The following is a 24,570-nucleotide window of genomic DNA, read 5'->3' as shown; positions in this document are numbered from 1 at the left end:
TGGACCATCAGTTGGGTGTCTTGGGCCATCAGTTGGGTGTCCCAACCATCAATGGGGTGTCCTGGGCCATCAGTTGGGTGTCTTGGCCATCAGTTGGGTGTCTTGGGCCATCAGTTGGGTGTCTTGGGCCATCAGTTGGTGTCCCAACCATCAGTTGGGTGTCTTGGACCATCAGTTGGTGTCCCAACCATCAGTTGGGTGTCTTGGGCCATCAGTTGGGTGTCTTGGACCATCAGTTGGGTGTCTTGGCCATCAGTTGGGTGTCTTGGGCCATTGGTTGGGTGCCCTGGGCCATCAGTTGAGATGTCCAACCCATCCCTTGGGTGCCCCGGGCCATTGTTTGAGGTGGCCCAGGCCACCGTTTGGGGTGCCCTGGCCACCGATGGGGCCGCGGCCGCCTGTCCCCGCAGGACGTGGGCTACGGGCATGGCAAAGTGGTGTTCGACGGCTGGAGCCGCGGGGACGTCATCGAGCAGATGGTGAAGGACCGGCGCTCGGCCGATTTCTACGAGAGCAAACGCATGGACGTGAGCGGGGGCGACATTGGGGACCTGCCCTGGGCCACCCTGGGCCTGGGGACATCTCCAGGGAGCAGCACTCGCCTCGTCCCTTGTCCCTTGTCCCCGCTCCTCCCCATGTCCTTCCAGCCCTCCTGGTGCAGGTTGTGCCCCCCAGTGTCCTCCTGTCCCCCCTGATGTCCTTCTGTCCCTCACCTCCTGTCCTCTGGCTCCATCTCCTGTCCCCTCCACCCTGGGCCATCTCCTGTCCCACTCCCCTTCATCCTTTTGTCCCCTTGTCCCGTCTTCTGTCCGCTCCTTGGTCCATCCTGTCCCATGTCCTGTCCCCTTGTCCCCTTGTCCCATCTCCTGTCCCCTCCTTTGTCCCCTTGTCCCTTGTCCCATCTCCTGTCCCCTCCCTGGTCCATCCTGTCCCCTTGTCCCATCTTCTGTCCTCTCCTTTGTCCCTTTGTCCCCTTGTCCCATCCCCTGTCCCCTCCTTTGTCCCTTTGTCCCCTTGTCCCATCTCCTGTCCTCTCCTCTGTCCCTTTGTCCCCTTGTCCCATCCCCTGTCCCCTCCTTTGTCACTTTGTCCCATCTCCTGTCCCCTTGTGTCCTGTCCCATCTCCTGTCCCCTTATTGCATCTCCTGTCCTCTGCTTTGTCCCTTTGTCCCATCTCCCATCCCCTTGTCCCATCTCCTGTCCCCTCCTTTGTCCCTTTGTCCCCTTGTCCCATCTCCTGTCCCCTCCCTGGTCCATCCTGTCCCCTTGTCCCATCTCCTGTCCTCTCCTTTGTCCCTTTGTCCCCTTGTCCCATCCCCTGTCCCCTCCTTTGTCACTTTGTCCCATCTCCTGTCCTCTCCTTTGTCCCTTTGTCCCATCTCCTGTCCCCTTGTCTCCTGTCCCCTTGTCTCCTGTCCCATCTCCTGTCCCCTTATTGCATCTCCTGTCCTCTCCTTTGTCCCTTTGTCCCATCTCCTGTCCCCTTGTCTCCTGTCCCCTTGTCTCCTGTCCCATCTCCTGTCCCCTTATTGCATCTCCTGTCCTCTCCTTTGTCCCTTTGTCCCCTTGTCCCATCCCCTGTCCCCTTATCGCATCTCCTGTCCTCTGCTTTGTCCCTTTGTCCCATCTCCCATCCCCTTGTCCCATCTCCTGTCCCCTCCCTGGTCCATCCTTTGTCCCTTTGTCCCTTTGTCCCTTTGTCCCATCTCCTGTCCCCTTGTCCCATCTCCTGTCCCCTCCTTTGTCCCCTTGTTCCCTTGTCCCATCTCCTGTCCCCTCCTTTGTCCCTTTGTCCCCTTGTCCCATCTCCTGTCCCCTTGTCCCTTGTCCCATCTCCTGTCCCCTCCCTGGTCCATCCTGTCCCCTTGTCCCATCTCCTGTCCCCTCCTTTGTCCCTTTGTCCCCTTGTTCCCTTGTCCCGTCTCCTGTCCCTTCCTTTGTCCCTTTGTCCCCTTGTCCCATCTCCTGTCCCCTTGTCCCCTTGTCCCATCTCCTGTCACCCCGAGCTCCCTTTGTCCCTCTCACCATGTCCCCTCCCACCCATCCCCCGTCTCCCCCCTCTCCCACTTTGGGGGGTGTCACCCGGGGTCCCCCCGTTGTCCCCCCCCAGGTGCTGACGTGTCCCAGCGCCGGTTTCACCGATTTGGCCGAAATCGTCTCCCGCATCGAACCCGCCAAACCCCCCCTGTCCGACGGTTACGCCGACGGTGAGGGGGGGGAGCCAGGTTTGGGGGTGCGGAGGGGGGGCGCAGCTCCAGACACGGGGCCTGATCCTGAACCCCCCCCAATTTTGTGGGTCCCCCCCCCAATTTTGTGGGTCCCCCCCCAGAGGAGTCCGACTACCTCACCGAGTACGAGGACGAGGGGCCCGATCCGGCGCGGGGGGAGGACGACGCCTTCGCCCCCCCCGAGTGGCCGAGCGCCCCCGAGGCCGTGAGTGTGTGTCCCCCCCCACCCCGCCCCGACGGAGACACCCCAAAACGGGGGGTCCTGAGCCCCCTACGGGGTGTCCCTGGGTTTGGGGGGTCCCCAGGGTGCCCTGACCCCCCCTATGGGGTGTCCCTGGGTTTGGGGGTTCCTGAGCCCCCTACGGGGTGTCCCTGGGTTTGGGGGGTCCCCAGGGTGCCCTGACCCCCCCTATGGGGTGTCCCTGGGTTTGGGGGTTCCTGAGCCCCCTACGGGGTGTCCCTGGGTTTGGGGGGTCCCCAGGGTGCCCTGACCCCCCCTATGGGGTGTCCCTGGGTTTGGGGGGTCCCCAGGGTACCCTGACCCCCCCTATGGGGTGGCCCTGGGTTTGGGGGGTCCCCAGGGTGCCCTGACCCCCGCTATGGGGTGTCCCTGGGTTTGGGGGTTCCTGAGCCCCCTACGGGGTGTCCCTGGGTTTGGGGGGTCCCCAGGGTGCCCTGACCCCCCCTATGGGGTGGCCCTGGGTTTGGGGGGTCCTGAGCCCCCCATGGGGTGTCCCTGGGTTTGGGGGGTCCCCAGGGTGCCCTGACCCCCCCTATGGGGTGTCCCTGGGTTTGGGGGGTCCTCAGGGTGCCCTGACCCCCCTATGGGGTGTCCCTGGGTTTGGGGGGTCCTCAGGGTGCCCTGACCCCCCCTATGGGGTGGCCCTGGGTTTGGGGGGTCCCCAGGGTACCCTGACCCCCCCTATGGGGTGTCCCTGGGTTTGGGGGGTCCCCAGGGTGCCCTGACCCCCTCTATGGGGTGTCCCTGGGTTTGGGGGGTCCCCAGGGTGCCCTGACCCCCCCTATGGGGTGGCCCTGGGTTTGGGGGGTCCTGAGCCCCCCATGGGGTGTCCCTGGGTTTGGGGGGTCCCCAGGGTGCCCTGACCCCCCCCATGGGGTGTCCCTGGGTTTGGGGGGTCCCCAGGGTGCCCTGACCCCCCCCGTGGGGTGTCCCCCATGGGTGCTTTACAGCGTCCGTGTCCCGCTGTCCCCACCGTGTCCTTCTGTCCCCAGGAGGAGGAGAAGACCCTGCGGCACCGCCCGGCCCGGGACCCCCCCGGCCCCCCCACCTGAACCCCAAACCCACCGACGGAGCCGCCTCTACCTCCCTGGGGGTGTCCCCGCGTCCCCCCCCCTGCGGCGCCGGCCCTTGTCCCCACTTGTCCTCGAGCCGGGGGGCACGGGGGGGGGGGGCTCCAGGGACCCCCCATTTTCCCCCCGCACTGTTGCACTGGCCCAAATCCCCCCCACAAGGCCCCACTGGGTGGGGAGGGGATGAGACTGCTGTAAATGGTCTTTTTTTTTTTTTTTTTTTTAATTATTATTATTTAAACCAAACCCGGTTGGATATGTATTTAATTTTTTTTTTTTTTTTTTTTTTTTTTTTTTTTTTTAATACCAAGTCCCCGGTCGCCCCCCCCGCCCCGCCCCGGTATCCCTCGGTCTCAGCCACGCCCCTCGGAGGCTCCGCCCCCTCGCCAGCTCCGCCCCCTCCTCGAGGCTCCGTCCCCCCCCCCGAGGCTCCGCCCCCTTCTCAGACGCTCCGCCCCCTCTCCGGGTCCGCCCCTCCGAGGCTCCGCCCCCCCCCGGTGGCTCCACCCCTCCCCAACGTCCCCGCCCCACCTCCCCGGCTCCGCCCCCCCCAGCCACGCCCTCTCCGCGGCTCCGCCCCCTCCTGGGCTCCGCCCCCCGAGGCTCCGCCCCCCTGGGTGACTCCGCCTCCTGTCCATCTCCGCCCCCCTGCTCTGCTCCGCCCCCCAGCGGCGGCCCCGCCCCTCCATGGCCCCGCCCCCCTCCCGGGCTCCGCCCCTTCGACGACTCCGCCCCCTGCGTGGCTCCGCCCCCCGCTCGGCTCCGCCCCCTCCGTGGCCCCGCCCCGGTGGTGCCGGCGCCCCCTGGCGGCCGCGGGCAGCGCTGCAGCGGGGGGACAGTGGGACCCCTGAGGGGACAGTCGGTGCCACCACGGGACAACTGTCACCGTGAGGGGACAACTGGTGTCACCACAAGACAACTGTCACCGCGAGGGGACAGCGGCGTGGTGGCCGGGGCTGGCGGGGGCTGATAACACACAGCCCTTCCTGTTCCCTTCCTGCGGCCAGCGCGGGGACACGCACCCGCCCTGGGGACACTGTGGGTGCTGGTGACACCAGGGGTGTGACGGGCATGGGGACACTGGACATGGGGACACGCTGGACATGGGGACACTCTGGACATGGGGACACACTGGGCTTGGGGACACTGGACATGGGGACACTGAGCATGGGGACACTGAGCATGGGGACACCGGACATGGGGACACCTTGGACATGGGGACAGTGGACATGGGGACACTCTGGACATGGGGACACAATGGGCTTGGGGACACTGGACATGGGGACACTCTGGACATGGGAAGACACTGAGCATGGGGACATTGAACATGGGGACACTCTGGACATGGGGACACTGGACATGGGGACACCTTGGACATGGGGACACACTGAGCATGGGGACACTCTGGACATGGGGACACCGGACATGGGGACACACTGAGCATGGGGACACTCTGGACATGGGGACACCGGACATGGGGACACCTTGGACATGGGGACACACTGAGCATGGGGACACTCTGGACATGGGGACACCAGACATGGGGACACCTTGGACATGGGGACACTCTGGACATGGGGACACTGAGCATGGGGATGCTGGTCATGGGGACACTGGACATGGGGACACTTGACATGGGGACACTGGACATGGGGACACTGGGCTTGGGGACACTGGGCTTGGGGACGCTGGACATGGGGACACTCTGGACATGGACACCCTGGACATGGGGACACTGGGCTTGGGGACACTGGGCTTGGGGACGCTGGACATGGGGACACTGGACATGGGGACACTGGGCTTGGAGACACTTGACATGAGGACACTGGTCATGGGGACACCCCAGACACTGTCCCACTGTCACCCTTTGGGGACACCCAGCTCTTCACCATCACCCTTGGGGACTGTCACCGCTGTCACCTCCCACCAAGGGACAGAACAGCTGGGGCTTGGGGGCCCCTCTGTGGCTTGTCCCCAAGGGGGGACATCCGGAACTGTCACCCTCCCCCCGCTTCCCGCTGGCTTTATCAGTGGGGACACTTTGGGGACGCGTTGGGGACAGCTCTGTGTGTGACAAGGACGATGTACGGCAACCTCGAGGCCACCCAGGGGCAGGGACAAGTGTGGCCGCAGGGACCCGGTGGCGGGGAAGGTAGGTGACATCCCGGGGGGGTGACGCAGGTGTCCCCATGTCCCTAATGCACCCCCCAGTGTCACTTTGGGGTGTCACAGTGCTGGGGGACGTCTCCTTGTCTCTGTCACTGGTGGTGGGTGGTGGCACCAAAGGGACCCCTGTGTCCATCCCTTGTCCCCAAGGGTGTCCCCAAGGTGGGTGGTGGCACCAAAGGGATCCCCATGTCCATTTATTGTCCCCAAGGGTGTCCCCAAGGTGGTGACACTAAAGGGACCCTCATGTCCATTTATTGTCCCCAAGGTGGGTGGTGGCACCAAAGGGACCCTCATGTCCATTTATTGTCCCCAAGGGTGTCCCCAAGGTGGGTGGTGGCACCAAAGGGACCCCCGTGTCCATCTATTGTCCCCAAGGGTGTCCCCAAGGTGGTGACACCAAAGGGACCCTCATGTCCATTTATTGTCCCCAAGGTGAGTGGTGGCACCAAAGGGACCCTCATGTCCATTTATTGTCCCCAAGGGTGTCCCCAAGGTGGGTGGTGGCACCAAAGGGACCCCCGTGTCCATCTATTGTCCCCAAGGGTGTCCCCAAGGTGGTCGCACCAAAGGGACCTCCCATGTCCATCCCTTGTCCCCAAAGGTCTCTGGGGACCTCGGTGACACCCCCCTGTGCTCCAGGGGTGTCCCCAAGGTGGTGACACCAAAGGGACCCCCCGTGTCCATCCCTTGACCCCAAGGGTGTCCCCAAGGTGGGTGGTGGCACCAAAGGGGTGTCCCCAGGGCAGGTGGCGACACCAAAGGGGTGTCCCCAGGGCGGGTGGTGTCCCCAGGACACCCCCCAGCGCTGTCACCTCTGTCCCCTCCCCAGCCTGTGGTGACACGTCCCCCCCGGACGAGAACCCCTACGAGCCCCTGGACCCCCCTGTCACCGTCCCCAACCCGAAGTGCGTCCCCGACCCCCCGGCACTGAGGACACGAGTGTCACCGCGCCACGGTCAGTGCCACCCGCCGCCGTCCGCACCTGGGGGGGGGCCGTTTTCTGTCACTTTTGTGTCACTTTTGTCACTCACCCCCCTCATCTCCAGTCCCCTGCTCCAGGCCGAGGCTGCTGCTGGTGACACTGGTGGCACTGGGGGTGTCGGTGCTGCTCAATGTCACCGTCCTCGTCGGTGGCCTCCGGCGCGGTGAGCACGGGGGAAGTCGTTGTCACTGGGGGGGGTGACAATGTGGGGGCTGCGGGGGGACAGAGGGACAGTTCTCGGGTGGCCCAGGGGGGACGTGGGGGCTCAGCAACAGCAGGACCTTGTGGTGACACCTGTGTCCCCAATGTCCCCCCCAAACCAAACCCCAGCCCTGGGACACCCCGAATGGTGACAGGTGTGTCCCCAATGTCCCCAACACCAGCCCCTCGGCCCCCACAAGGGACATGGCAGTGACATGTGTGTCCCCAATGTCCCCCACAACCCCAACACCAACCCTTCGCCCCCTCTTGGTGACATTGCGGTGACACGGTGACACTTGTGTCACCCCAATGTCCCCCCAAACCAAACCCTAGGCCTGGGACACTGTGAATGGTGACACGTGTGTCCCCAATGTCCCCCCCAACCCCAACACCAGCCCCTCGGCCACTCCTGGGGACATTGCGGTGACACAGTGACACACGTGTCCCCAATGTCCCCAACACCAGCTCCTCATCCCTCCTGGGGACATTGCGGTGACACGGTGACACTTGTGTCACCCCAATGTCCCCCCCAAACCAAACTCCAGCCCTGGGACACCCTGAGTGGTGACACGTGTGTCCCCAATGTCCCCAACACCAGCCCCTCGGCCCCTCCAAGGGACATTGTGGTGACACGTGTGTCCCCAGTGTCCCCCCCAACCCCAACACCAGCTCCTCATCCCTCCTGGGGACATTGCAGTGACACGGTGACACTTGTGTCACCCCAATGTCCCCCCCAAACCAAACCCCAGCCCTGGGACACCCTGAGTGGTGACACGTGTGTCCCCAGTGTCCCCCCCAACCCCAACCCTGGGACACCCTGAATGGTGACACGTGTGTCCCCAATGTCCCCACCCAGTGGCAGCCCTGACAGCGGCGCTGGAAGCGGAGAAGGCGAAGGAGCCACCGAGCGCGGGTGCGTGTTCTTGTCCCCTGTCCCCTCCCTGCCCCACAGTGTCACCCACAGACCTGTCCCCAAGTGTCCCCAACTCATGGGGAATGTCCCCAACTCTCTGTGAATGTCCCCACAGCCTCTGGCTCCTTCCATTTCTACCACGAAGCCCAAGCCGTGTGTGTGACCCTGTCCCTGTCCCACAGTGTCACTTATGGCCGTGTCCCCCTCGGCCACGTGTCCCCCACGTGTCCCCCATCCCCACGTGTGTCCCCTGTCCCCAAGTGTCCCCAACTCACCGGGAACGTCCCCAACTCACCAGCAACGTCCCCGCAGCCTCCAGCTCCTTCCAGCTCTACAACGCAGCCCAGTCCGTGTGCATCGAAGCCTCGGGGCAGCTCCTGACGGCGTCACCGTGTCGTCCCCAAGCCCCGTCCCAGCGGTTCCAGTGGCTCCCGGGCGGTCGGTTACAATCCTGGGGGACCCAGCGCTGCGTCACCGCGACGCGGGGCCAGAACCTGGCGCTGGTGCGGCTGGAGCCGTGCCGGGAGCCGGCGGCGCCGCTGCAGCGCTGGGAGTGCCGCGCCGGGGGGCTGCTGGCGCTGGCCGGTAACGAGCTCTTCTTTAATTACGGCAACAACCGGCAGTCGGTGGTGATGCTCTACACCGGGGACCGCGAGTGGAGCCGCTGGGTCGTGCACGGCACCAAGGACGACGTTTGCTCCCGCGCCTGTCAGTCCTAGAACCCATGTTTCAAATAGCTAAGCCTGGCTTAACTTGCGCTTGGCTGAAATTGAGCACTTATCAGCAGGGATGTGGCTTAAACGAAGCTCAAAACTGTGATAGGGCACCAAGCCTGATCTAACCATGTATTTAGGGTGATTTAGGGGGATTAAGCTAATCCTAGAACCGATAGCGCAAGGATTTAAGCTTGGCTTAACTTGCGCTGGCTGAAATCGAGCACTTACCTGCAGGGATGTGGCTTAAGCGAAGCTCAAACTGCGATAGGCCACTAAAGCTGAGCTCATCCTGTATTTAACGTGATTTAAGGGGCTTAAGCTAAGCCTCACTGAGCCGAAACCCTAATGAAGTCCTAAACCTACACTGCCTAAAATTCAGCCCTAACATGGTGGGGATGCGGCTTAAGCAAAGCTCAAACTGCAATAGGGTGCTTAAGCTGATCTAACCATGTATTTAGGGTGATTTAGAGGGCTTAAGCTAACCCTAGAACTGATATTTCAAGTATTCAAGCTTGGCTTAACTTGCGCTGGCTGAAATTCAGCACTAACTTGAAGGGATGTGGCTTAAACTAAGCTCAAACTGCAACAGGGCGCTAAAGCTGAGCTAATCCTGTATTTAATGTGATTTAAGGGGCTTAAGATAAGCCTAACTGAGCCTAAACCCTAATGAGGTCCTAATCCTAAATATATGAAACTTAATCTAAGCCTAACTGAGTGCGAACCTTAATGGGGACCTAACACTAAAGAGACAAAACTTAACTCTAAATGAATCCAAACTTTAATAAGGTCCTAACCCTGACATAGACTTAACCCTAAATAGATGAAACTTAAGCTAATCCTAAGGGAGGTGAAAGCCCAGTGGTGTCCTAACCCTGAGGCAGACTTAGGCCTGACTAAGGCCTAAAATTCAACCCTAACGTGTGGCTTAAGCAAAGCTCCGACTGCTTTTTTTTTGTGTCCCCTCGTCCCCAGGTTGTCCCCCCTGCTCCAAAGGCTGGACTTATTTCCAGAATTCTTGCTATTTTTACTCAAAAATGGCAAATTCCTGGGAGAACGCCCAAAATTTCTGCTCGCTCCTGGGGTCGCAGCTCCTGGAAGTGGACGGTCCCGAGGAGAAGGTAACACGGCGGGTGACAGGGGACAGGGGACGGGGACAGGGGACACTGTGGTGCCTAAGCTGGGCTTTGTAGGGAGGGGACTATTTTCTGGGGGATGGAGAGCGCCTGGAACCCCATAAAACCTTGTCCTAAACACCACATCCCGCTTTTCCCCCAGGTTCCTGAGCCCTCACCCTAAGCTTGGCCTAAATTTTGCCCTTTTAAGCCTAAATTTACGGGCTAGTGCCTAATGTTTCTACAATTAAACCTGACGTCATTCCTAACAGAGCTGTAACATTAATACTGAGCCAAAACCTGCCCCTAACTCTATGCCTAACACTAAAACTGACCTTAACCCTGTCACTAAGCCTCATCCTAGGCTTGGCTCTAACCCTGACCCTAAGCCTGTCCCCAATGGTAAACCTGGCCTTAACTCTAACCCTAATCCAATCATGCATAACTCTAAACCCAGGCCTATCCTGAACCTAACTCTACATGTATTTACAGGACTTAAGCTAATCCTAAAATAGCCCAAACCCCAACATGGCCCTAACTCAGCCCTAGCCCTAAACATATAAGACTTAAGCTAATCTTAAGATTCTCCAGACCCTAATAAGGCTCTATCCCCGCCTTAATCCTAAATATGTAGAACTTAAGATAACCCAAAACTAGTTCAGACCCCAACAAGGCTCTAACCCAGCCCTAACCCTAAATACATGGGACTTAAACCAGCCCTAGGCTAGTCCAGACCCCAGTGAGGCTCTAACCCAGCCTTAACTCTAAATATATAGGACATGATAAGCCTAAGCTAGTCCTGACCCCAATAAGGTTCTAACCCAGCCCTAACCCTCAACATATGAGACTTAAACTAGTCCTAAACTAGTCCAGAGTCCAGTGAGGCTCTAACCCAGCCCCAACCCTAAATCTATAGGACTTAAGATAAGCCTAAGCTAGTCTCGACCCCAATGAGACTCTAACCCGGCCCTAACCCCCAACATATGAGACCTAAACTAGTCCTAAACTACTCCAGAGCCCGAGGCCTCCAGACCCTAATAAGGCTCTATCCCCGCCTTAATCCTAAATATGTAGAACTTAAGATAACCCAAAACTAGTTCAGACCCCAACAAGGCTCTAACCCAGCCCTAACCCTAAACACATGAGATTTAAACTAGTCCTAAGCTAGTCCAGAGCCCAACGAGGCTCTGACTTTAATCCTACCCCTCATTTTTCACAATGTTGACCCTAAACCCCAAGATAATCTGCCCTTAAGCTCAGTTTAGAGCCCGAGTGCCCCTCATGCTGCCACCGCTGACCCCAAAACCTCCTCCGAACTGTCCCCCCGGCACCAAAACCCCCCCTAGAGAGCTGGGGGGTGTCAAGGGTGTCAGGTCCTACCTGCCACCACCCGCTGCTGTCCCCCCGCTGTCCCCAAGGGCGGGTGACGCCGGTTTTGTCCCCAGGACCACGTCCGGAAGATGCTGGAGGGTTCGTCCTGGCTTGGAATCTGTGACTCGGACGTCGAGGGCACCTGGAAGCGAACGAACGGAACCGTGGTGACACGGGAGAGCAGGTACGGGGAGAGGGGGGGACAGCGGTACGGGACACCAGGGGGATGGGGGCGCCCCTTCCTTGGGGGGTCCCTTCTTTGGGGGGTCCCTTCTTTGGGGGGGGGTACCTTCTTTGGCGTACAGGACACCAGGGTGATTGGGGGGTCACTTCCTGGGGGAGTTCCCTTCTTTGGGGGTTCCCTTCTTTGGGGAGTCCCTTCTTTGGGGAGTCCCTTCTTTGGGGGGTCCCTTCTTGGGGGGGGTCCCTTCTTTGGTGTACAGGACACCAGGGTGATTGGGGGGTCCCTTCCTTGGGGGGGTTCCCTTCTTTGGGCGGTCCCTTCTTTGGGGGTTCCCTTCTTTGGGGGTTCCCTTCTTTGGGGAGTCCCTTCTTTGGGGGGTCCCTTCTTTGGTGTACAGGACACCAGGGTGATTGGGGGGGTCCCTTCCTTGGGGAGTTCCCTTCTTTGGGTGGTCCCTTCTTTGGGGGGGGTCCCTTCTTTGGTGTACAGGACACCAGGGTGATTGGGGGGTCCCTTCCTTGGGGGGGTTCCCTTCTTTGGGGGGTCCCTTCTTTGGGGGGGTCCCTTCCTTGGGGAGTTCCCTTCTTTGGGGGTTCCCTTCCTTGGGGGGTCTCTTCTTCGGTGCACAGGACTCCAGGGTGATTGGGGGGGGGTCCCTTCTTTTTGGGGGGGACAGGAGGGACCCCAGGGTGATGGGGGGGTCCCTTCTTTGGGGGGGGTCCCTTCTCTGAAAGGGATGCAAGAGGGACCCCGGGGTTATGGGGGGGGGCCCTTCTTGGGAGGGGGGACACAGGAGGGACCCTAGGGTGATTTGGGGGGGGTGTCCCTTTTTTGGGGGGGCCCCCGGGGCACCCTGTGGTTCTGGAGGGGGTCTCCTCGATGGGGGGGGGGTCTCTTCCTTAGTTGGGGGGACAGGAGGGACCCCATGGTGACAGGGGGGCCGTTCTTTGGGGGGGGGGGGGGTCCCCTCCTCAGTGGGGGTGCATGAGGAACCCTGTGGTTTCGGGGAGGGGGGGGTCCCCTCTTTAAGAGGACAACAGGGACACTTGGGGACACTCCCCAGATGTCCTGTCCCCCCTTCTTTGTCACAGCTGGTGGCACCGGGACGAGCCCAACGGGGGGCGACAGGAAAATTGTGGGGCCGTGGGGGGGGACGGCGAGTGGTTCGACTACCCCTGCGGGGGCCACCTGCCCTGGGTGTGCGAGGGACACCCCTGAACGCAAAGAGACACCCCAAAAGTGACCCCAGAACCCAGCATCCACTCGGGGGGGGGTCCCCACGACCCCCCTCTGCTCACCTGTGTGTCCGTTCGGGGGGATCGACGGTGAAAATTTGGGGTCTGGGGGGGTTTTTGGGGGTCCCTGCGGAGAAATAAAGATGTGTGTGGAGTGACACCCCCCACCGGTGACATTTGGGGGGGGGGCTGCGTGGCGCTGGGGACACCCGGTGATGTGGGTTTGGGGGCTTTGGACCCCCAGCGAACCCCCAAATCCCTTTAATTATCCTTGGGGCTCCCCAAATTACCCCCCCGACCCATAATTACAACTCAGGGCCCCCCAAAATACCCCCTCAGGGCTCCCCCAAATACCCCCCAGGACCCCTAAATCCCCCTCTAGACCCCCCAGATAACCCCCAGGACCCCCAAATCCCCACCAGACCCCCCTAAATGCCTCCTGAACCCCCAAATACCTCCAGGTCTCCCCCAAATACCCCCCAGGACCCCTAAATCCCCCTCTAGACCCCCAAATACCCCCCAGGACCCCCCAAATCCCCACCAGACCCCCCCTAAATGCCTCCTGAACCCCCAAATACCCCCAGGTCTCCCCCAAATACCGCCCAGGACCTCTAAATCCCCCTCTAGACCCCCAAAATCCCCCTCAGGACCCCCCAAATCCCCACCAGACCCCCCTAAATGCCTCCTGAACCCCCCAATACCCCCCAGGTCTCCCCCAGACTCCCCTAAATACCTCACAGACCTCCCTAAATGCTTCACTGACCCCCAAATACCCTCAGTACTCCCCCAAATACCAGCCTAGGAGCCCTAAATCCCCCTCTAGACCCCAAATACCCCTCAGGACCCCCCAAATACCCCCCAGGACCCCTAAATCCCCCTCTAGACCCCCAAATACCCCTCAGGACCCCCAAATCCCCCCCCAGACCCCCCTAAATGCCTCCTGAACCCCCAAATACCCCCAGGTCTCCCCCAAATACCCCCCAGGACCTCTAAATCCCCCTCTAGACCCCCAAATACCCCCCAGGACACCCCAAATACCCCCGGCCCCCCTAAATGCTTCGCTGACCCCCCAAATACCCCCCAGGACCCCCCAAATCCCCTTCTAGACCCCCAAATCCCCCTCTACCCCCCCAAATACCCCCCAGGACCCCTAAATCCCCCTCTAGACCCCAAACACCCCTCAGGACCCCCAAATCCCCCCCAGACCCCCCTAAATACCTCACAGACCCCCCTCAATGCTTCACTGACCCCCAAATACCCTCAGGGCTCCCCCAAATACCCCCCCAGGACCCCTAAATCCCCCTCTAGACCCCAAATACCCCTCAGGACCCCCCAAATTCCCCCCAGGACCCCTAAATCCCCCTCTAGACCCCAAATACCCCCCAGGACCCCCCAAATCCCCTTCTAGACCCCCAAATCCCCCTCTACCCCCCCAAATACCCCCCAGGACCCCCCAAATCCCCCCCAGGACCCCTAAATCCCCCTCTAGACCCCAAATACCCCTCAGGACCCCCAAATCCCACCCAGACCCCCCTAAATACCTCACAGACCCCCCCTAAATGCTTCACTGACCCCCAAATACCCCCCAGGACCCCCAAATCCTCCTCTAGACCCCCAAATACCCCCCAAATCCCCCTCTACCCCCCCAAATACCCTTCAGGACCCCCAAATCCCCACCAGACCCCCCTAAATGCCTCCTGAACCCCCAAATACCCCCAGGTCTCCCCCAGACCCCCCTAAATACCTCACAGACCCCCCTAAATGCCTCACTGACCCCCAAATACCCTCAGGGCTCCCCCAAATACCCCCCCCAGGACCCCTAAATCCCCCTCTAGACCCCCCAAATACGCCCCAGGACCCCCCAAATCCCACCCAGACCCCCCTAAATACCTCCTGAACCCCCAAATACCCCCAGGTCTCCCCCAGACCCCCCTAAATACCTCACAGACCCCCCTAAATACCTCACAGACCCCCCCCCAAATCCACAGAGGGAACTGAGGTGTCCCCGACCCGGGCCGGGATGGGGTGGGGGGGGGATCCATTCCAAGGGGGTTTCTCAGTCCCTGGGGGGGTGTCCGCGATCCGAGGGGGTTCCCCAGTGCCAAGGGAGGTTGTTTCTGTCCCGGGAGGGGTGTCTCGGTTTGGGGGGTGTCTCGGTTTTTGGTCTGGGGGGGGTTAAATTCCGGACTACAGCTCCCGGCATCCCAGGAATTGGCGGCGGCGGGATGGCGGATCCGCGGGCCCGGCCGCGCTGAGGGGACGTGAGGGGACAAGGACGGGTTGAGGGGACCTGAGGGGACCTGGAGGGACCTGAGGGGACCTGAGGGGACCTGAGGGGCTGAGGGGACCCTGGGGGGGGGACCCTGAGGGGGGGCGATGGCGGAGCCGCTGCTGCGCCGAACGTTTTCCCGCCTGAGGGGCCGCGACCGCCCGCGCCTGAAGAAAGTAGAGGCCAAGGAGAGAGGTACGGACACCCCCCCAAAAATAGGGACCCCCCCCGAAACACAGGGGACTGAGGGGAACCCCACTGAGGAGGGGAGGGCCCCCCCAGAACCACAGGGTCCCTCCTGTCCCCCCAAACTGAGGAGGGAGCCCCCCCCGAACGCCTGGGTCCCTCCTGCCTCCCCTCCAAAGAAAGGACCCCCCAAAAGAAGGGAACCCCCAAAAAGGGACCCCCCCATCACCCCAGGGTCCCTCCTGTCCCCTTCTATGAGGGGGACCCCCCCCCCAGAACCACAGGGTCCCTCCTGTCCCCCCAAACTGAGGAGGGAGCCCCCCCCGAACGCCTGGGTCCCTCCTGCCTCCCCTCCAAGAAAAGACCACCCAAAAGAAGGGAACCCCCAAAAAGGGACCCCCCCCATCACGCCAGCATCTCTCCTGTCCCCTTCCATGAGGGGGACCCCCCCCAGAACCACAGGGTCCCTCCTGTCCCCCCAAACTGAGGAGGGAGCCCCCCCCCGAACGCCTGGGTCCCTCCTGCCTCCCCTCCAAAAAAAGGACCCCCCAAAAGAAGGGAACCCCCAAAAAGGGACCCCCCCCATCACCCCAGGGTCCCTCCTGTCCCCTTCTATGAGGGGGACCCCCCCCCCAGAACCACAGGGTCCCTCCTGTCCCCCCAAACTGAGGAGGGAGCCCCCCCCGAACGCCTGGGTCCCTCCTGCCTCCCCTCCAAAGAAAGGACCCCCAAAAGAAGGGAACCCCCAAAGAAGGGACCCCAGATCACCCTGCGGTCCTGTACCCCAAATAAGAACCCCCCCCGTCACCTGGGATCCCTCCTGTCCCCCCCAAAAGAAGGGACCCCCCCATCACCCTGCGGTCCTGTACCCCAAATAAGAACCCCCCCCCATCACCTGGGATCCCTCCTGTCCCCCCCAAAAGAAGGGACCCCCCCATCACCCTGCGGTCCTGTACCCCAAATAAGAACCCCCCCCCATCACCTGGGGTCCCTCCTGTCCCCCCCAAAAAGAAGGGACCCCCCCCATCACCCTGGGGTCCCTCCACCCATGTCCCCAAACCCCAGCAGGGTCCCCATTCGCATTTCGGGGTCCCCCCCTCACCTCACCCCCCTGCACCCCACAGAGACCCCCCCCCCGAGCCCCGACTCCCCGACGTCCCTGGAGGTGCCGCCGCCGGAGCCGCCGTCACCCCGCAAGCAAAACCACCCCCCGAAACCCCCCCGGGACGCGAGCGACGTCGGTGACACCGACGACGAGGATCCGGGGGACGCCGCGGCGAACGGCCCCGGCGATTTGGGGGGGGGCGGCAGGAGCCCCCCGCACGGGTCCTACCTGCAGAGCCTGGAGCGGAGCAGCCGGCGCTGGGTGTTGGGACACGAGGAACCGGGAGGTGACACCGATGGCGGTGCCGCCGCCACCGGGGACATCTGGTACAACCCCATCCCCGAAGACGACGACCCCCGGGGACGTGGCGGGGAGTCCCCCCCAAAAATAAGCTGGGAAGAGCCGCCCCGGAGCACGGCGGGGACTCTGGGGACAGGGGACGTCGGTGGCACTCGAGAGGAGCCGGGAGCAGGGAGGACCCAGGCGTGCGGTGAGTGGCGGCTGCGGGCTGGGGACAGTGGTGACCCCCACAGCCTTTGTCCCTCTGTCCCCCCACTCCGGACAGTATCCACAGACCCCCCAGTCCCTGTCCCCCCCCATTACCGTGTCCCCAGACCCCACAGTCGCTGTCCCCCCACATTACAATGTCCCCAAGACCCCACAGTCCCTGTTGCCCCCCATTACTGTGTCCCCAGAGCCCACAGTCCCTGTCCCCCCTCCCAGGACCCCACACTCCCTGTCCCCCCCATTACAATGTCCCCAAGACCCCACAGTCCCTGTCCCCCCTCCCAGGACCCCACACTCCCTGTCCCCCCCATTACAATGTCCCCAAGACTCCACAGTCCCTGTCCCCCCTCCCAGGACCCCACAGTCCCTGTCCCCCCCCATTACAGTGTCCCCAAGACCCCCCAGTCCCTGTCCCCCCCCCAGACCCCACAGTTCCTGTCCCGCTCGTTACAATGTCCCCAAGACCCCCCAGTCCCTGTCCCCCCCATTACAGTGTCCCCAAGACCCCACAGTCCCTGTCCCCCCCATTACAGTGTCCCCAAGACCCCACAGTCCCTGTCCCCCCCCCAGACCCCCCAGTCCCTGTCCCCCCCATTACAGTGTCCCCAAGACCCCCCAGTCCCTGTCCCCCCCATTACAGTGTCCCCAAGACCCCACAGTCCCTGTCCCCCCCCCAGACCCCCCAGTCCCTGTCCCCCCCATTACAGTGTCCCCAGACCCCACATTCCCTGTCCCCCCCCATTACAGTGTCCCCAGACCCCCCAGTCCCTGTCCCCCCCCATTACAGTGTCCCCAGACCCCCCAATCCCTGTCCCCCCCCGGACAGTGTCCCCAGAATTGTCCCCAGCCACTCCCCCCATCCTTCCCCCCCAGTCCCCCCCAGTGCCCCCCAGTCCCTCCCAGTCCCCACTCACCCGCTTTGTCCCCCCCCAGGCAAGACCCCTCTCCCCTGCGTGACCTCGGCGACCCCCCCATCCCCCCCCGCCAGCCCCAAAAAGAGCCGTTCTCTCACCAAAACCAAATCCCCCGGCACCGTCCGCCGCCTCTCGCTCAAGATGAAGAAGCTCCCGGAGCTGCGGCGCAAACTGAGCCTGCGGAGCCCCCGCCCACGGGGACACGACGACGGAGGACACGACGACGGGGGACATGACGGCGGACACGACCACGGGGGACACTCTGGTGCCGCCTCCCCGCGCGGCGTCATCACCCGCTACCACCTGGACACCTCGGTGGCTTCGCCGGCGCCGCCGCGACCCAAACCGACCGGTTACCTGAGCGACGGCGACTCCCCGGAGCTCCCGGTGAAAACCGGCAGCCACCCGGACGCCGGCGACGGTGACGCCGCCCTGGACGTCGCCGCGTTCCGTCCCTACAGCTGCGGCGACGCTTCGGCGCTCGTCCCCGTGTCGGGTTTGGTCGCCGTTCACCTCCGTGGCGTCCGGGATCTGAAACCGGGCGCCGAGACGCGGGATTATTTCTGCGTTTTGCAGGTGGATTCGGCGATGCGGGCGCGGACGGCGCTGGTGCCGGCGCGGGGGGCGGCGCTGGGGCTCAACCACAACTTCAACCTGGAGCTGGAGGCCGCGCGGCACCTCAAGGTCATGGTGTTCGCCTGGGACGCGGCGGCGCGGCGCAACCGGCTCTGTGGCCACGGCACCGTGCTGCTGCCGCACGTCTTCCGAGGTGACATCTTGGGGGGGTTTTGGGGACATTTGGGGACACAAAACCACGTTGGTGGCACCGTGGTGCTGCCCCATGTCCTCTGAGGTGACACCCGGGTTGGTTTTGGTGACATTTGGGGACACAAAACCATCCTGGTGGCACCTTCTGAGGTCGGTTTTGGGGACATTTGGGGACACAAAACCTCAGTGGTGGCACTGTGGTGCTGCCCCATGTCCCCTGAGGTGACACCCGGGTTGGTTTTGGGGACATTTGGGGACACAAAACCTTGCTGGTGGCACCGTGGTGCTGCCACACATCTTCTGAGGTTGGCTTTGGGGACATTTGGGGACACAAAACCTCGTTGGTGGCACCGTGGTGCTGCCCCATGTCCTCTGAGGTGACACCCGGGTTGGTTTTGGGGATGCTTGGGGACACAAAACCTCGGTGGTGGCACCGTGGTGCTGCCCCATGTCCTCTGAGGTGACACTTGGGTGACACCCAGGTTGGTTTTGGTGACATTTGGGGACACAAAACCATCCTGGTGGCACCTTCCGAGGTCGGTTTTGAGGACTTTGGGGACACAAAACCTTGTTGGTGGCACCGTGGTGCCGCCTGAAATCTTCTGAGGTTGGTTTTGGGGACATTCGGGGACACAAAACTACATGGGTGTCACCGTGATCCTGCCCCATGTTCTCTGAGGTGACACCCGGGTTGGTTTTGGGGACATTTGGGGACACAAAACCACGTGGGTGTCACCGTGATCCCGCCCCACGCCCTCAGAGGTGACGCTTGGGTCAATTTTGGGGACATTCGGGGCCACAAAATCCCGGTGACAGCCCCGCGGCCCCTAAGGTGCCCGCCCCCCCTCGCTTTTGGTGACATTTGGTGACACTGCGGTGCCGTTTGTCCCCCCCAGATCACCCAACGCACCAACTCGCCGTGCGGCTCCAACCCCGCGGGATCCTCTACGCCAAACTCACCTTGACGCGCCGACGCGAGCGACCCGCCGCGCCGGACGCCGCTTTTGGGCCGGAACCCCCCGTTTTGGGCTCGGAACCTCGACTTTTGGCCTCGGAACCGCCCGTTTCGGGCTCGGAACCTCGAGTTTCGGCCTCGGCACCCCGCGTTTTCGGCGTGGAGCTGCGGCGCCTCGTGGAGCGCGAGGGCTCGCCCGCCAAAGTGCCGCTTCTCGTCCAAAAATGTGTCGCCGAGATCGAGCGCCGCGGCTTGAAGGTGAGGGTGGGTTTGGCGGGGGGGGGGGGTGGGAGGGATTTTTTTGGGGACGCCGGTGACGGTGGCACCACGTTCCCCGCCCCCGAGGTGGTGGGGCTGTACCGGCTCTGCGGCTCGGCCGCCGTCAAGAAGGAGCTTCGGGACGCGTTCGAGAGGGACAGCGCGGCCGTGACGCTCTCGGAGCAGCGCTACCCCGACATCAACGTCGTCACCGGTGGGTGGCCCCTGTGTCCCCTCTGGTGTCCCCTGTGTTCTCTCTGATGTCCCCAAGTGCCCTCTGGTGTCCCCTGTGTCCGCTCTGCTGTCCCCATGTGTCCCCTCTGGTGGCCCCGTGTCCTCTCTGATGTCCCCAAGTCCCCTCTGGTGTCCCCTGTGTCCCCTCTGCTGGCCCTGTGTCCCCTCTGGTGTCCCCTCTGGTGTCCCCTGTGTCCCCTCTGATGTCCCCAAGTCACCTCTGGTGTCTCCTGTGTCCCCTCTGATGTCCCCTGTGTCCTGTCTGATGTCCCCATGTCCCCTCAGTGTCACTGTGTCCGTCTGTCTGTCCGTTTAGGGGCGCTGAAGGGTTTCCTGGGGGTGTCCATTGTCCCCTGTGTCCGTCTGTCTGTCCGTTTAGGGGTGCCGAAGGATTTCCCGGGGGTGTCCCCATGTCCCCTGCTGTCACCGTGTCCGTCTGTCCATCCGTTTAAGGGTGCTGAAGGGTTTCCCAGGGGTGTCCCCACGTCCCCTCAATGTCGCCATGTCCGTCTGTCCGTCCGTTTAGGGGTGCTGAAGGATTTCCTGCGGGAGCTGCCGTCCCCGCTCATCCCCCCCGGGTTGTACCGGGCGGTGCTGGGGACAATGGGGACAATGGGGACACCGGGGGCCACCGGGAGCCACCGCGAGGCCACGACGCTGCTGGACGGGCTGCCCGAGCCCGAGAAGGTGGGGACGGAAATGGGGCGTCCGGACCCAAAAATGGGGTGTCCGGACCCAAAAATGGGGTTCACAGCCCCAAAAATGGGGTGTCTGGACCCAAAAATGGGGGAGCAGGGGACAAAAATGGGGTGTCCGGACCCAAAAATGGGGTGTCCAGACCCAAAAATGGGGTGTCTGGAGGCAAAAATGGGGGAGCAGGGGACAAAAATGGGGTGTCCAGACCCAAAAATGGGGTGTCTGGACCCAAAAATGGGGGAGCAGGGGACAAAAATGGGGAGCCCGGTGGCCTCGTTCCCCTGTTGCCACTTCATGTGACATCGAATCCCAATTCCCTTCGGGCTGGGGCTTTGTGACAACGTGTGTGACACCCGAGGGTGTCCCCAACCATGTCCCCTTGTCCCCAAGGCCACCCTGACGTGTCTCCTGGACCACCTGAGCCTGGTGGCCTCGTTCCGCGACTGCAACCGCATGACCCCGCAGAACCTCGCCGTGTGTTTCGGGCCCGTCCTGCTCGCCCGGCCCCCCGGCCCCGACGTCACCGACGTCCCCGATGTCACCGATGTCACCGCCGCCCGTCCCCGAGGTCCCCGAGGTCCCCGCGGTGACGTCCCCGTCGACTTCAAGTGCCACCTGGAGGTCCTGCACTACCTGCTGCGGGCCTGGCCGGGTGAGTTGGGGACATGGGGACGTTTTGGGGGGGACACCGGGGGGGGGGTGACACTCTGTGGTGGGGGGGGGGTGGGACCCTCCTTGGTGGCTTTTTCGTGTGTCATTGTCACCAGGGCTCTGTGACCCCCCCCCGCAACGTGTCACTGTCCCCACTCTGTGACCCACACCCGGTGGCTTTGTCACGTGTCAGTGTCACCAGGAGCTGCTCCTGGGGGCCCCCCCCCAGTCCTGGGAGGGGTTTGTGACCCCCCCCACATGTCACTGTGACCCCCCAAAGCCCCCCAGTGACACCCCAAACCCCTGGTGACCCCCCCGCAACGTCACCGTGACCCTTCAAACCCCCCATGAACCCTACCATGTGTCACCATGACCCCCCTGCCAAGTGTCACCGTGACCCCCCCCCAAAACACCAGTGACACCCCCCCGACATGTCACCGTGACCCCCCCATGTGCCACCATGACCCCCCCCAAGTGTCACTGTGACCCCCCCAAACCTCCCCCAGTGACCCCCCCCCCACGTCACCATAACTGCCCCCAAGTGTCACCATGACCCCCCCCCACATGTCACTGTGATCCCCCCAAAACCCTGGTGACCCCCCCAACATGTCACCATGACCCCCCCAAAACCCCAGTGACCCCCCAAACCCCCCCAGATGTCACCATGACCCCCCCCAAACCTCCCCACATGTCACCGTGACCCCCCCCAACTGTCACTATGACCCCCCCCAAACCCTCCCAAGTGTCACCGTGACCCCCCCAAACCCCCCCAGTGACACCCCACATGTCACCATGACCCCCCCAACCCCCCCCCCATGTCACCGCGACCCCCCTCCAGTGTCACTGTGATCCCCCCAAAACCCCGGTGACCCCCCAAACCCCCCCAGTGACACCCCAGATGTCACCATGACCCCCCCAAACCCCCCCACATGTCACCGTGACCCCCCCCAACCCCTGGTGGCCCCCCCAAGTGTCACCGTGACACCCCCCAAACCCCTCCAGATGTCACCATGATCCCCCCCCAACCCCTGGTGACCCCCCCCCAAGTGTCACCGTGACCCCCCCCAAAACCCCGGTGACCCCCGCAAGTGTCCCCACACCCCCCCTGACCCCCCCTCTCTCCGCAGCCCCTCCCCCCGCCGCCGTCCCCCCCCCGCTGCGCCTGGACCTGGCGCCGGTGACACGGGGGACACGGGTGACAGCGCCGGTGACACCGCGGCCCCGGCCCCGCGGCCCCGAGAGCCCCCCCAGCAACCGCTACGCCGGCGACTGGAGCGTCTGCGACCCCCCCGGCCCCCAGGGGCCCGCGGGTGACACGGGTGACGCGGCGTTGTCCCCGCGCTGTCCCCCCCCCGCCGTGGGGACGCGTTTTGGGGGGGTTGGGGACGGTCCCCGGTTCAGCCTGAGGGACTTTGATGCTTTGATCCGGGAGCTGGAGCGGGAGCTGGCGCAGCCCATCGACGTGTGTCTGTGACAGCCGGACATTGGGGACACCGGGGACATTGGGGACACCGGGGACGGTGACGGGAAGCAGTGGCGCTTGGCTGCAGTGGCCTTGGGTTTGAATGGTGGGGACAGCACAGGGACCCCAGTGACACCCAAGGGACTCTGGTGTCACCACAGGGACCTGGTGACAACACAGGGACCTGGTGACAACACAGGGACCCCAGTGACACCCAAGGGACTCTGGTGTCACCACAGGGACCTGGTGACAACACAGGGACCCCAGTGACACCCAAGGGACTCTGGTGTCACCACAGGGACCTGGTGACAACACAGGGACCCCGGTGACACCCAAGAGACCCCAGTGACACAACAGGGACCTGGTGACAACACAAGGACCTGGTGACAACACAAGGACCCCAGTGACACAACAGGGACCCTGGTGACACCCAAGGGACATCAGTGACAACACAGGGACTCTGGTGACAACATAGGAACCTGGTGACAATAGAGACCCAAGTGACACCGGTGGGACCTCAGTGACACGACGGTGATACCAGTGACAATGCAGGAACCTTGATGACACCACAGGGACCTGGTGACACCACAGGGATGTCAGTGACATGACAGGGACCCTGGTGACAATAGAGACCCAAGTGACACCGGTGGGACCCGAATGACATTGCAGAGACCCTGGTGACATCACAGGGACCCCAGTGACACAACAGGGACCTCGGTGACATGACAGGGACCTGGTGACACCACAGGGACGCCAGTGACATGACAGGGACCTGGTGACACCTGGACACATCAATGACAACACAGGGACCTGGTGACACCACAAGGACTCCAGTGACACTGCAGGGACCCAAGTGACACAACATGGACCTGGTGACACCACAATGTCACTGATGTCCCACCAGTGTCACCACAGAGACCTGGTGACAACACAGGGACCTCAGTGACACCACAGGGACCCTGGTGACACTTGTGGGACGTCAGTGACAACACAGGGACCTGGTGACAACAAAAGGACCCCGGTGACACCACAGGGACCCTGGTGACACTTGTAGGACATCAGTGACAACACAGGGACCTGGTGACACTTGTGGGACATCAGTGACATGACAGGGACCTGGTGACAACACAGGGACCACAATGACACCACAGGGACCTGGTGACACCACAGGGACCTGGTGACAACATGAGGACCCAAGTGACACTGCAGGGGCCTCAATGACAACACAGGGACCCCAGTGACACCGCAGGGACCTCAGTGACACCACAGGGACCTGGTGACAACACAAGGACCTGGTGACAACACAGGGACCTGGTGACAACACGAGGACCCAAGTGACACTGCAGGGGCCTCAATGACAACACAGGGACCTGGTGACACTGGTGGGACGTCAGTGACACCACAGAGACCCCGGTGACAACAAAGGGACATCGATGACACCACAGGGACCCAAGTGACACCAGTGGGACACCAGTGACATGACAGGGATGCCGGTGACCTGTCCCCCCTGGCGGTGCCACCGCTTTGTCATTGTCACCAGCAAGAAATGACACTCACCCCTGGGCTTTGTGTTGGTGCTGGGGGGTGGCGGTCCCCAAATTGTCACTTGATGGTCCCCAAATGTCACTTGACTGTCCCCAAATTGTCACTTGATGGTCCCCAAATGTCACTTGATGGTCCCCAAAATCGTCACTTGACCCCAAAATGTCACTTGGCAGTCCCCAAAATTGTCACTTGACCATCCCCAAATGTCACTTGATGGTCCCCAAAATGTCACTTGACCGTCCCCAAATGTCACTGGGGGTGTCCCCAAGGTGGTGACACCCACATGAATGTCACAGGACGCGGGGGGGGACACGAGGACACTTTATGGCCATGGGGACACATCTGTCCCCTGGATTGGGGACCAATGGACAAACAGTGTAGGTGACAAAGGTGTCACTTGTCCCCAAGGGTCCCTGACCCCCCCCCCAGGGTGACCTGTCCCCCCGGTGGTGCCACTGCTTTGTCATTGTCACCAGCAATAAATGACACTCACTGCCAGGGTCTGTGTGTGTGTTGGTGTGACGGGGGGGTGACCGTCCCCAAATGTCACTTGACCGTCCACAAAATTGTCACTTGACCATCCCCAAACTGTCACTTG

At 62.4% G+C, this 24,570-nt stretch overlaps 3 protein-coding genes across 5 annotated transcripts in view; all 3 read left to right on the top strand.

The window, feature by feature from the left end:
* PNPLA6 (patatin like phospholipase domain containing 6) overlaps positions 1-3,757 on the top strand; it is a 28,773-nt gene extending 25,016 nt beyond the window's left edge. For 2 of the 3 annotated variants that reach the window (XM_065654922.1, XM_065654921.1), the window contains 3 exons: positions 411-527; positions 2,111-2,207; positions 2,330-3,455. In XM_065654922.1, the coding sequence (XP_065510994.1) occupies positions 411-527; positions 2,111-2,207; positions 2,330-2,631 (516 nt within the window). In that variant the 3' untranslated portion in view covers positions 2,632-3,455. The other variant, XM_065654923.1, reaches the window with a different exon arrangement.
* Positions 3,758-5,332: 1,575 nt separating this feature from the next.
* On the top strand, positions 5,333-12,550 carry CD209 (CD209 molecule). Its single transcript, XM_065654914.1, has 8 exons — positions 5,333-5,691; positions 6,538-6,663; positions 6,755-6,853; positions 7,748-7,804; positions 8,117-8,512; positions 9,493-9,638; positions 11,078-11,187; positions 12,279-12,550. Exons 1-8 carry the CDS (start codon positions 5,622-5,624, stop codon positions 12,403-12,405), a joined length of 1,131 nt encoding a protein of 376 aa, XP_065510986.1. The 5' UTR covers positions 5,333-5,621; the 3' UTR covers positions 12,406-12,550.
* Positions 12,551-14,630: 2,080 nt separating this feature from the next.
* On the top strand, positions 14,631-24,470 carry SYDE1 (synapse defective Rho GTPase homolog 1). Its single transcript, XM_065654894.1, has 8 exons — positions 14,631-14,886; positions 16,002-16,472; positions 17,423-18,172; positions 19,068-19,384; positions 19,472-19,598; positions 20,145-20,305; positions 20,705-20,966; positions 22,093-24,470. Exons 1-8 carry the CDS (start codon positions 14,799-14,801, stop codon positions 22,437-22,439), a joined length of 2,523 nt encoding a protein of 840 aa, XP_065510966.1. The 5' UTR covers positions 14,631-14,798; the 3' UTR covers positions 22,440-24,470.
* The last annotated feature ends 100 nt before the right edge of the window (positions 24,471-24,570 follow it).

This window comes from Caloenas nicobarica, chromosome 36 (genome assembly GCF_036013445.1).
Source record: "Caloenas nicobarica isolate bCalNic1 chromosome 36, bCalNic1.hap1, whole genome shotgun sequence".
Taxonomy (NCBI): domain Eukaryota; kingdom Metazoa; phylum Chordata; class Aves; order Columbiformes; family Columbidae; genus Caloenas; species Caloenas nicobarica.
The sequence above is the reverse complement of the archived record's forward strand: the minus strand, read 5'-3'. Positions and strand labels throughout refer to the sequence as shown.

What these genes read in the sequence shown, in the direction of transcription:
- CD209 (XM_065654914.1), top strand. Translation starts at nt 5,622, where the DNA reads ATGTACGGCAACCTCGAGGCCACCCAGGGGCAGGGACAAGTGTGGCCG. An exon ending in GGGACCCGGTGGCGGGGAAG is followed by an intron (nt 5,692 to 6,537) that starts GTAGGTGACATC and finishes TCCCCTCCCCAG; the next exon opens with CCTGTGGTGACACGTCCCCC. An exon ending in ACGAGTGTCACCGCGCCACG is followed by an intron (nt 6,664 to 6,754) that starts GTCAGTGCCACC and finishes CCTCATCTCCAG; the next exon opens with TCCCCTGCTCCAGGCCGAGG.
- SYDE1 (XM_065654894.1), top strand. Translation starts at nt 14,799, where the DNA reads ATGGCGGAGCCGCTGCTGCGCCGAACGTTTTCCCGCCTGAGGGGCCGC. An exon ending in GCTGCCGCACGTCTTCCGAG is followed by an intron (nt 18,173 to 19,067) that starts GTGACATCTTGG and finishes TGTCCCCCCCAG; the next exon opens with ATCACCCAACGCACCAACTC. An exon ending in CCTGCTGCGGGCCTGGCCGG is followed by an intron (nt 20,967 to 22,092) that starts GTGAGTTGGGGA and finishes CTCTCTCCGCAG; the next exon opens with CCCCTCCCCCCGCCGCCGTC.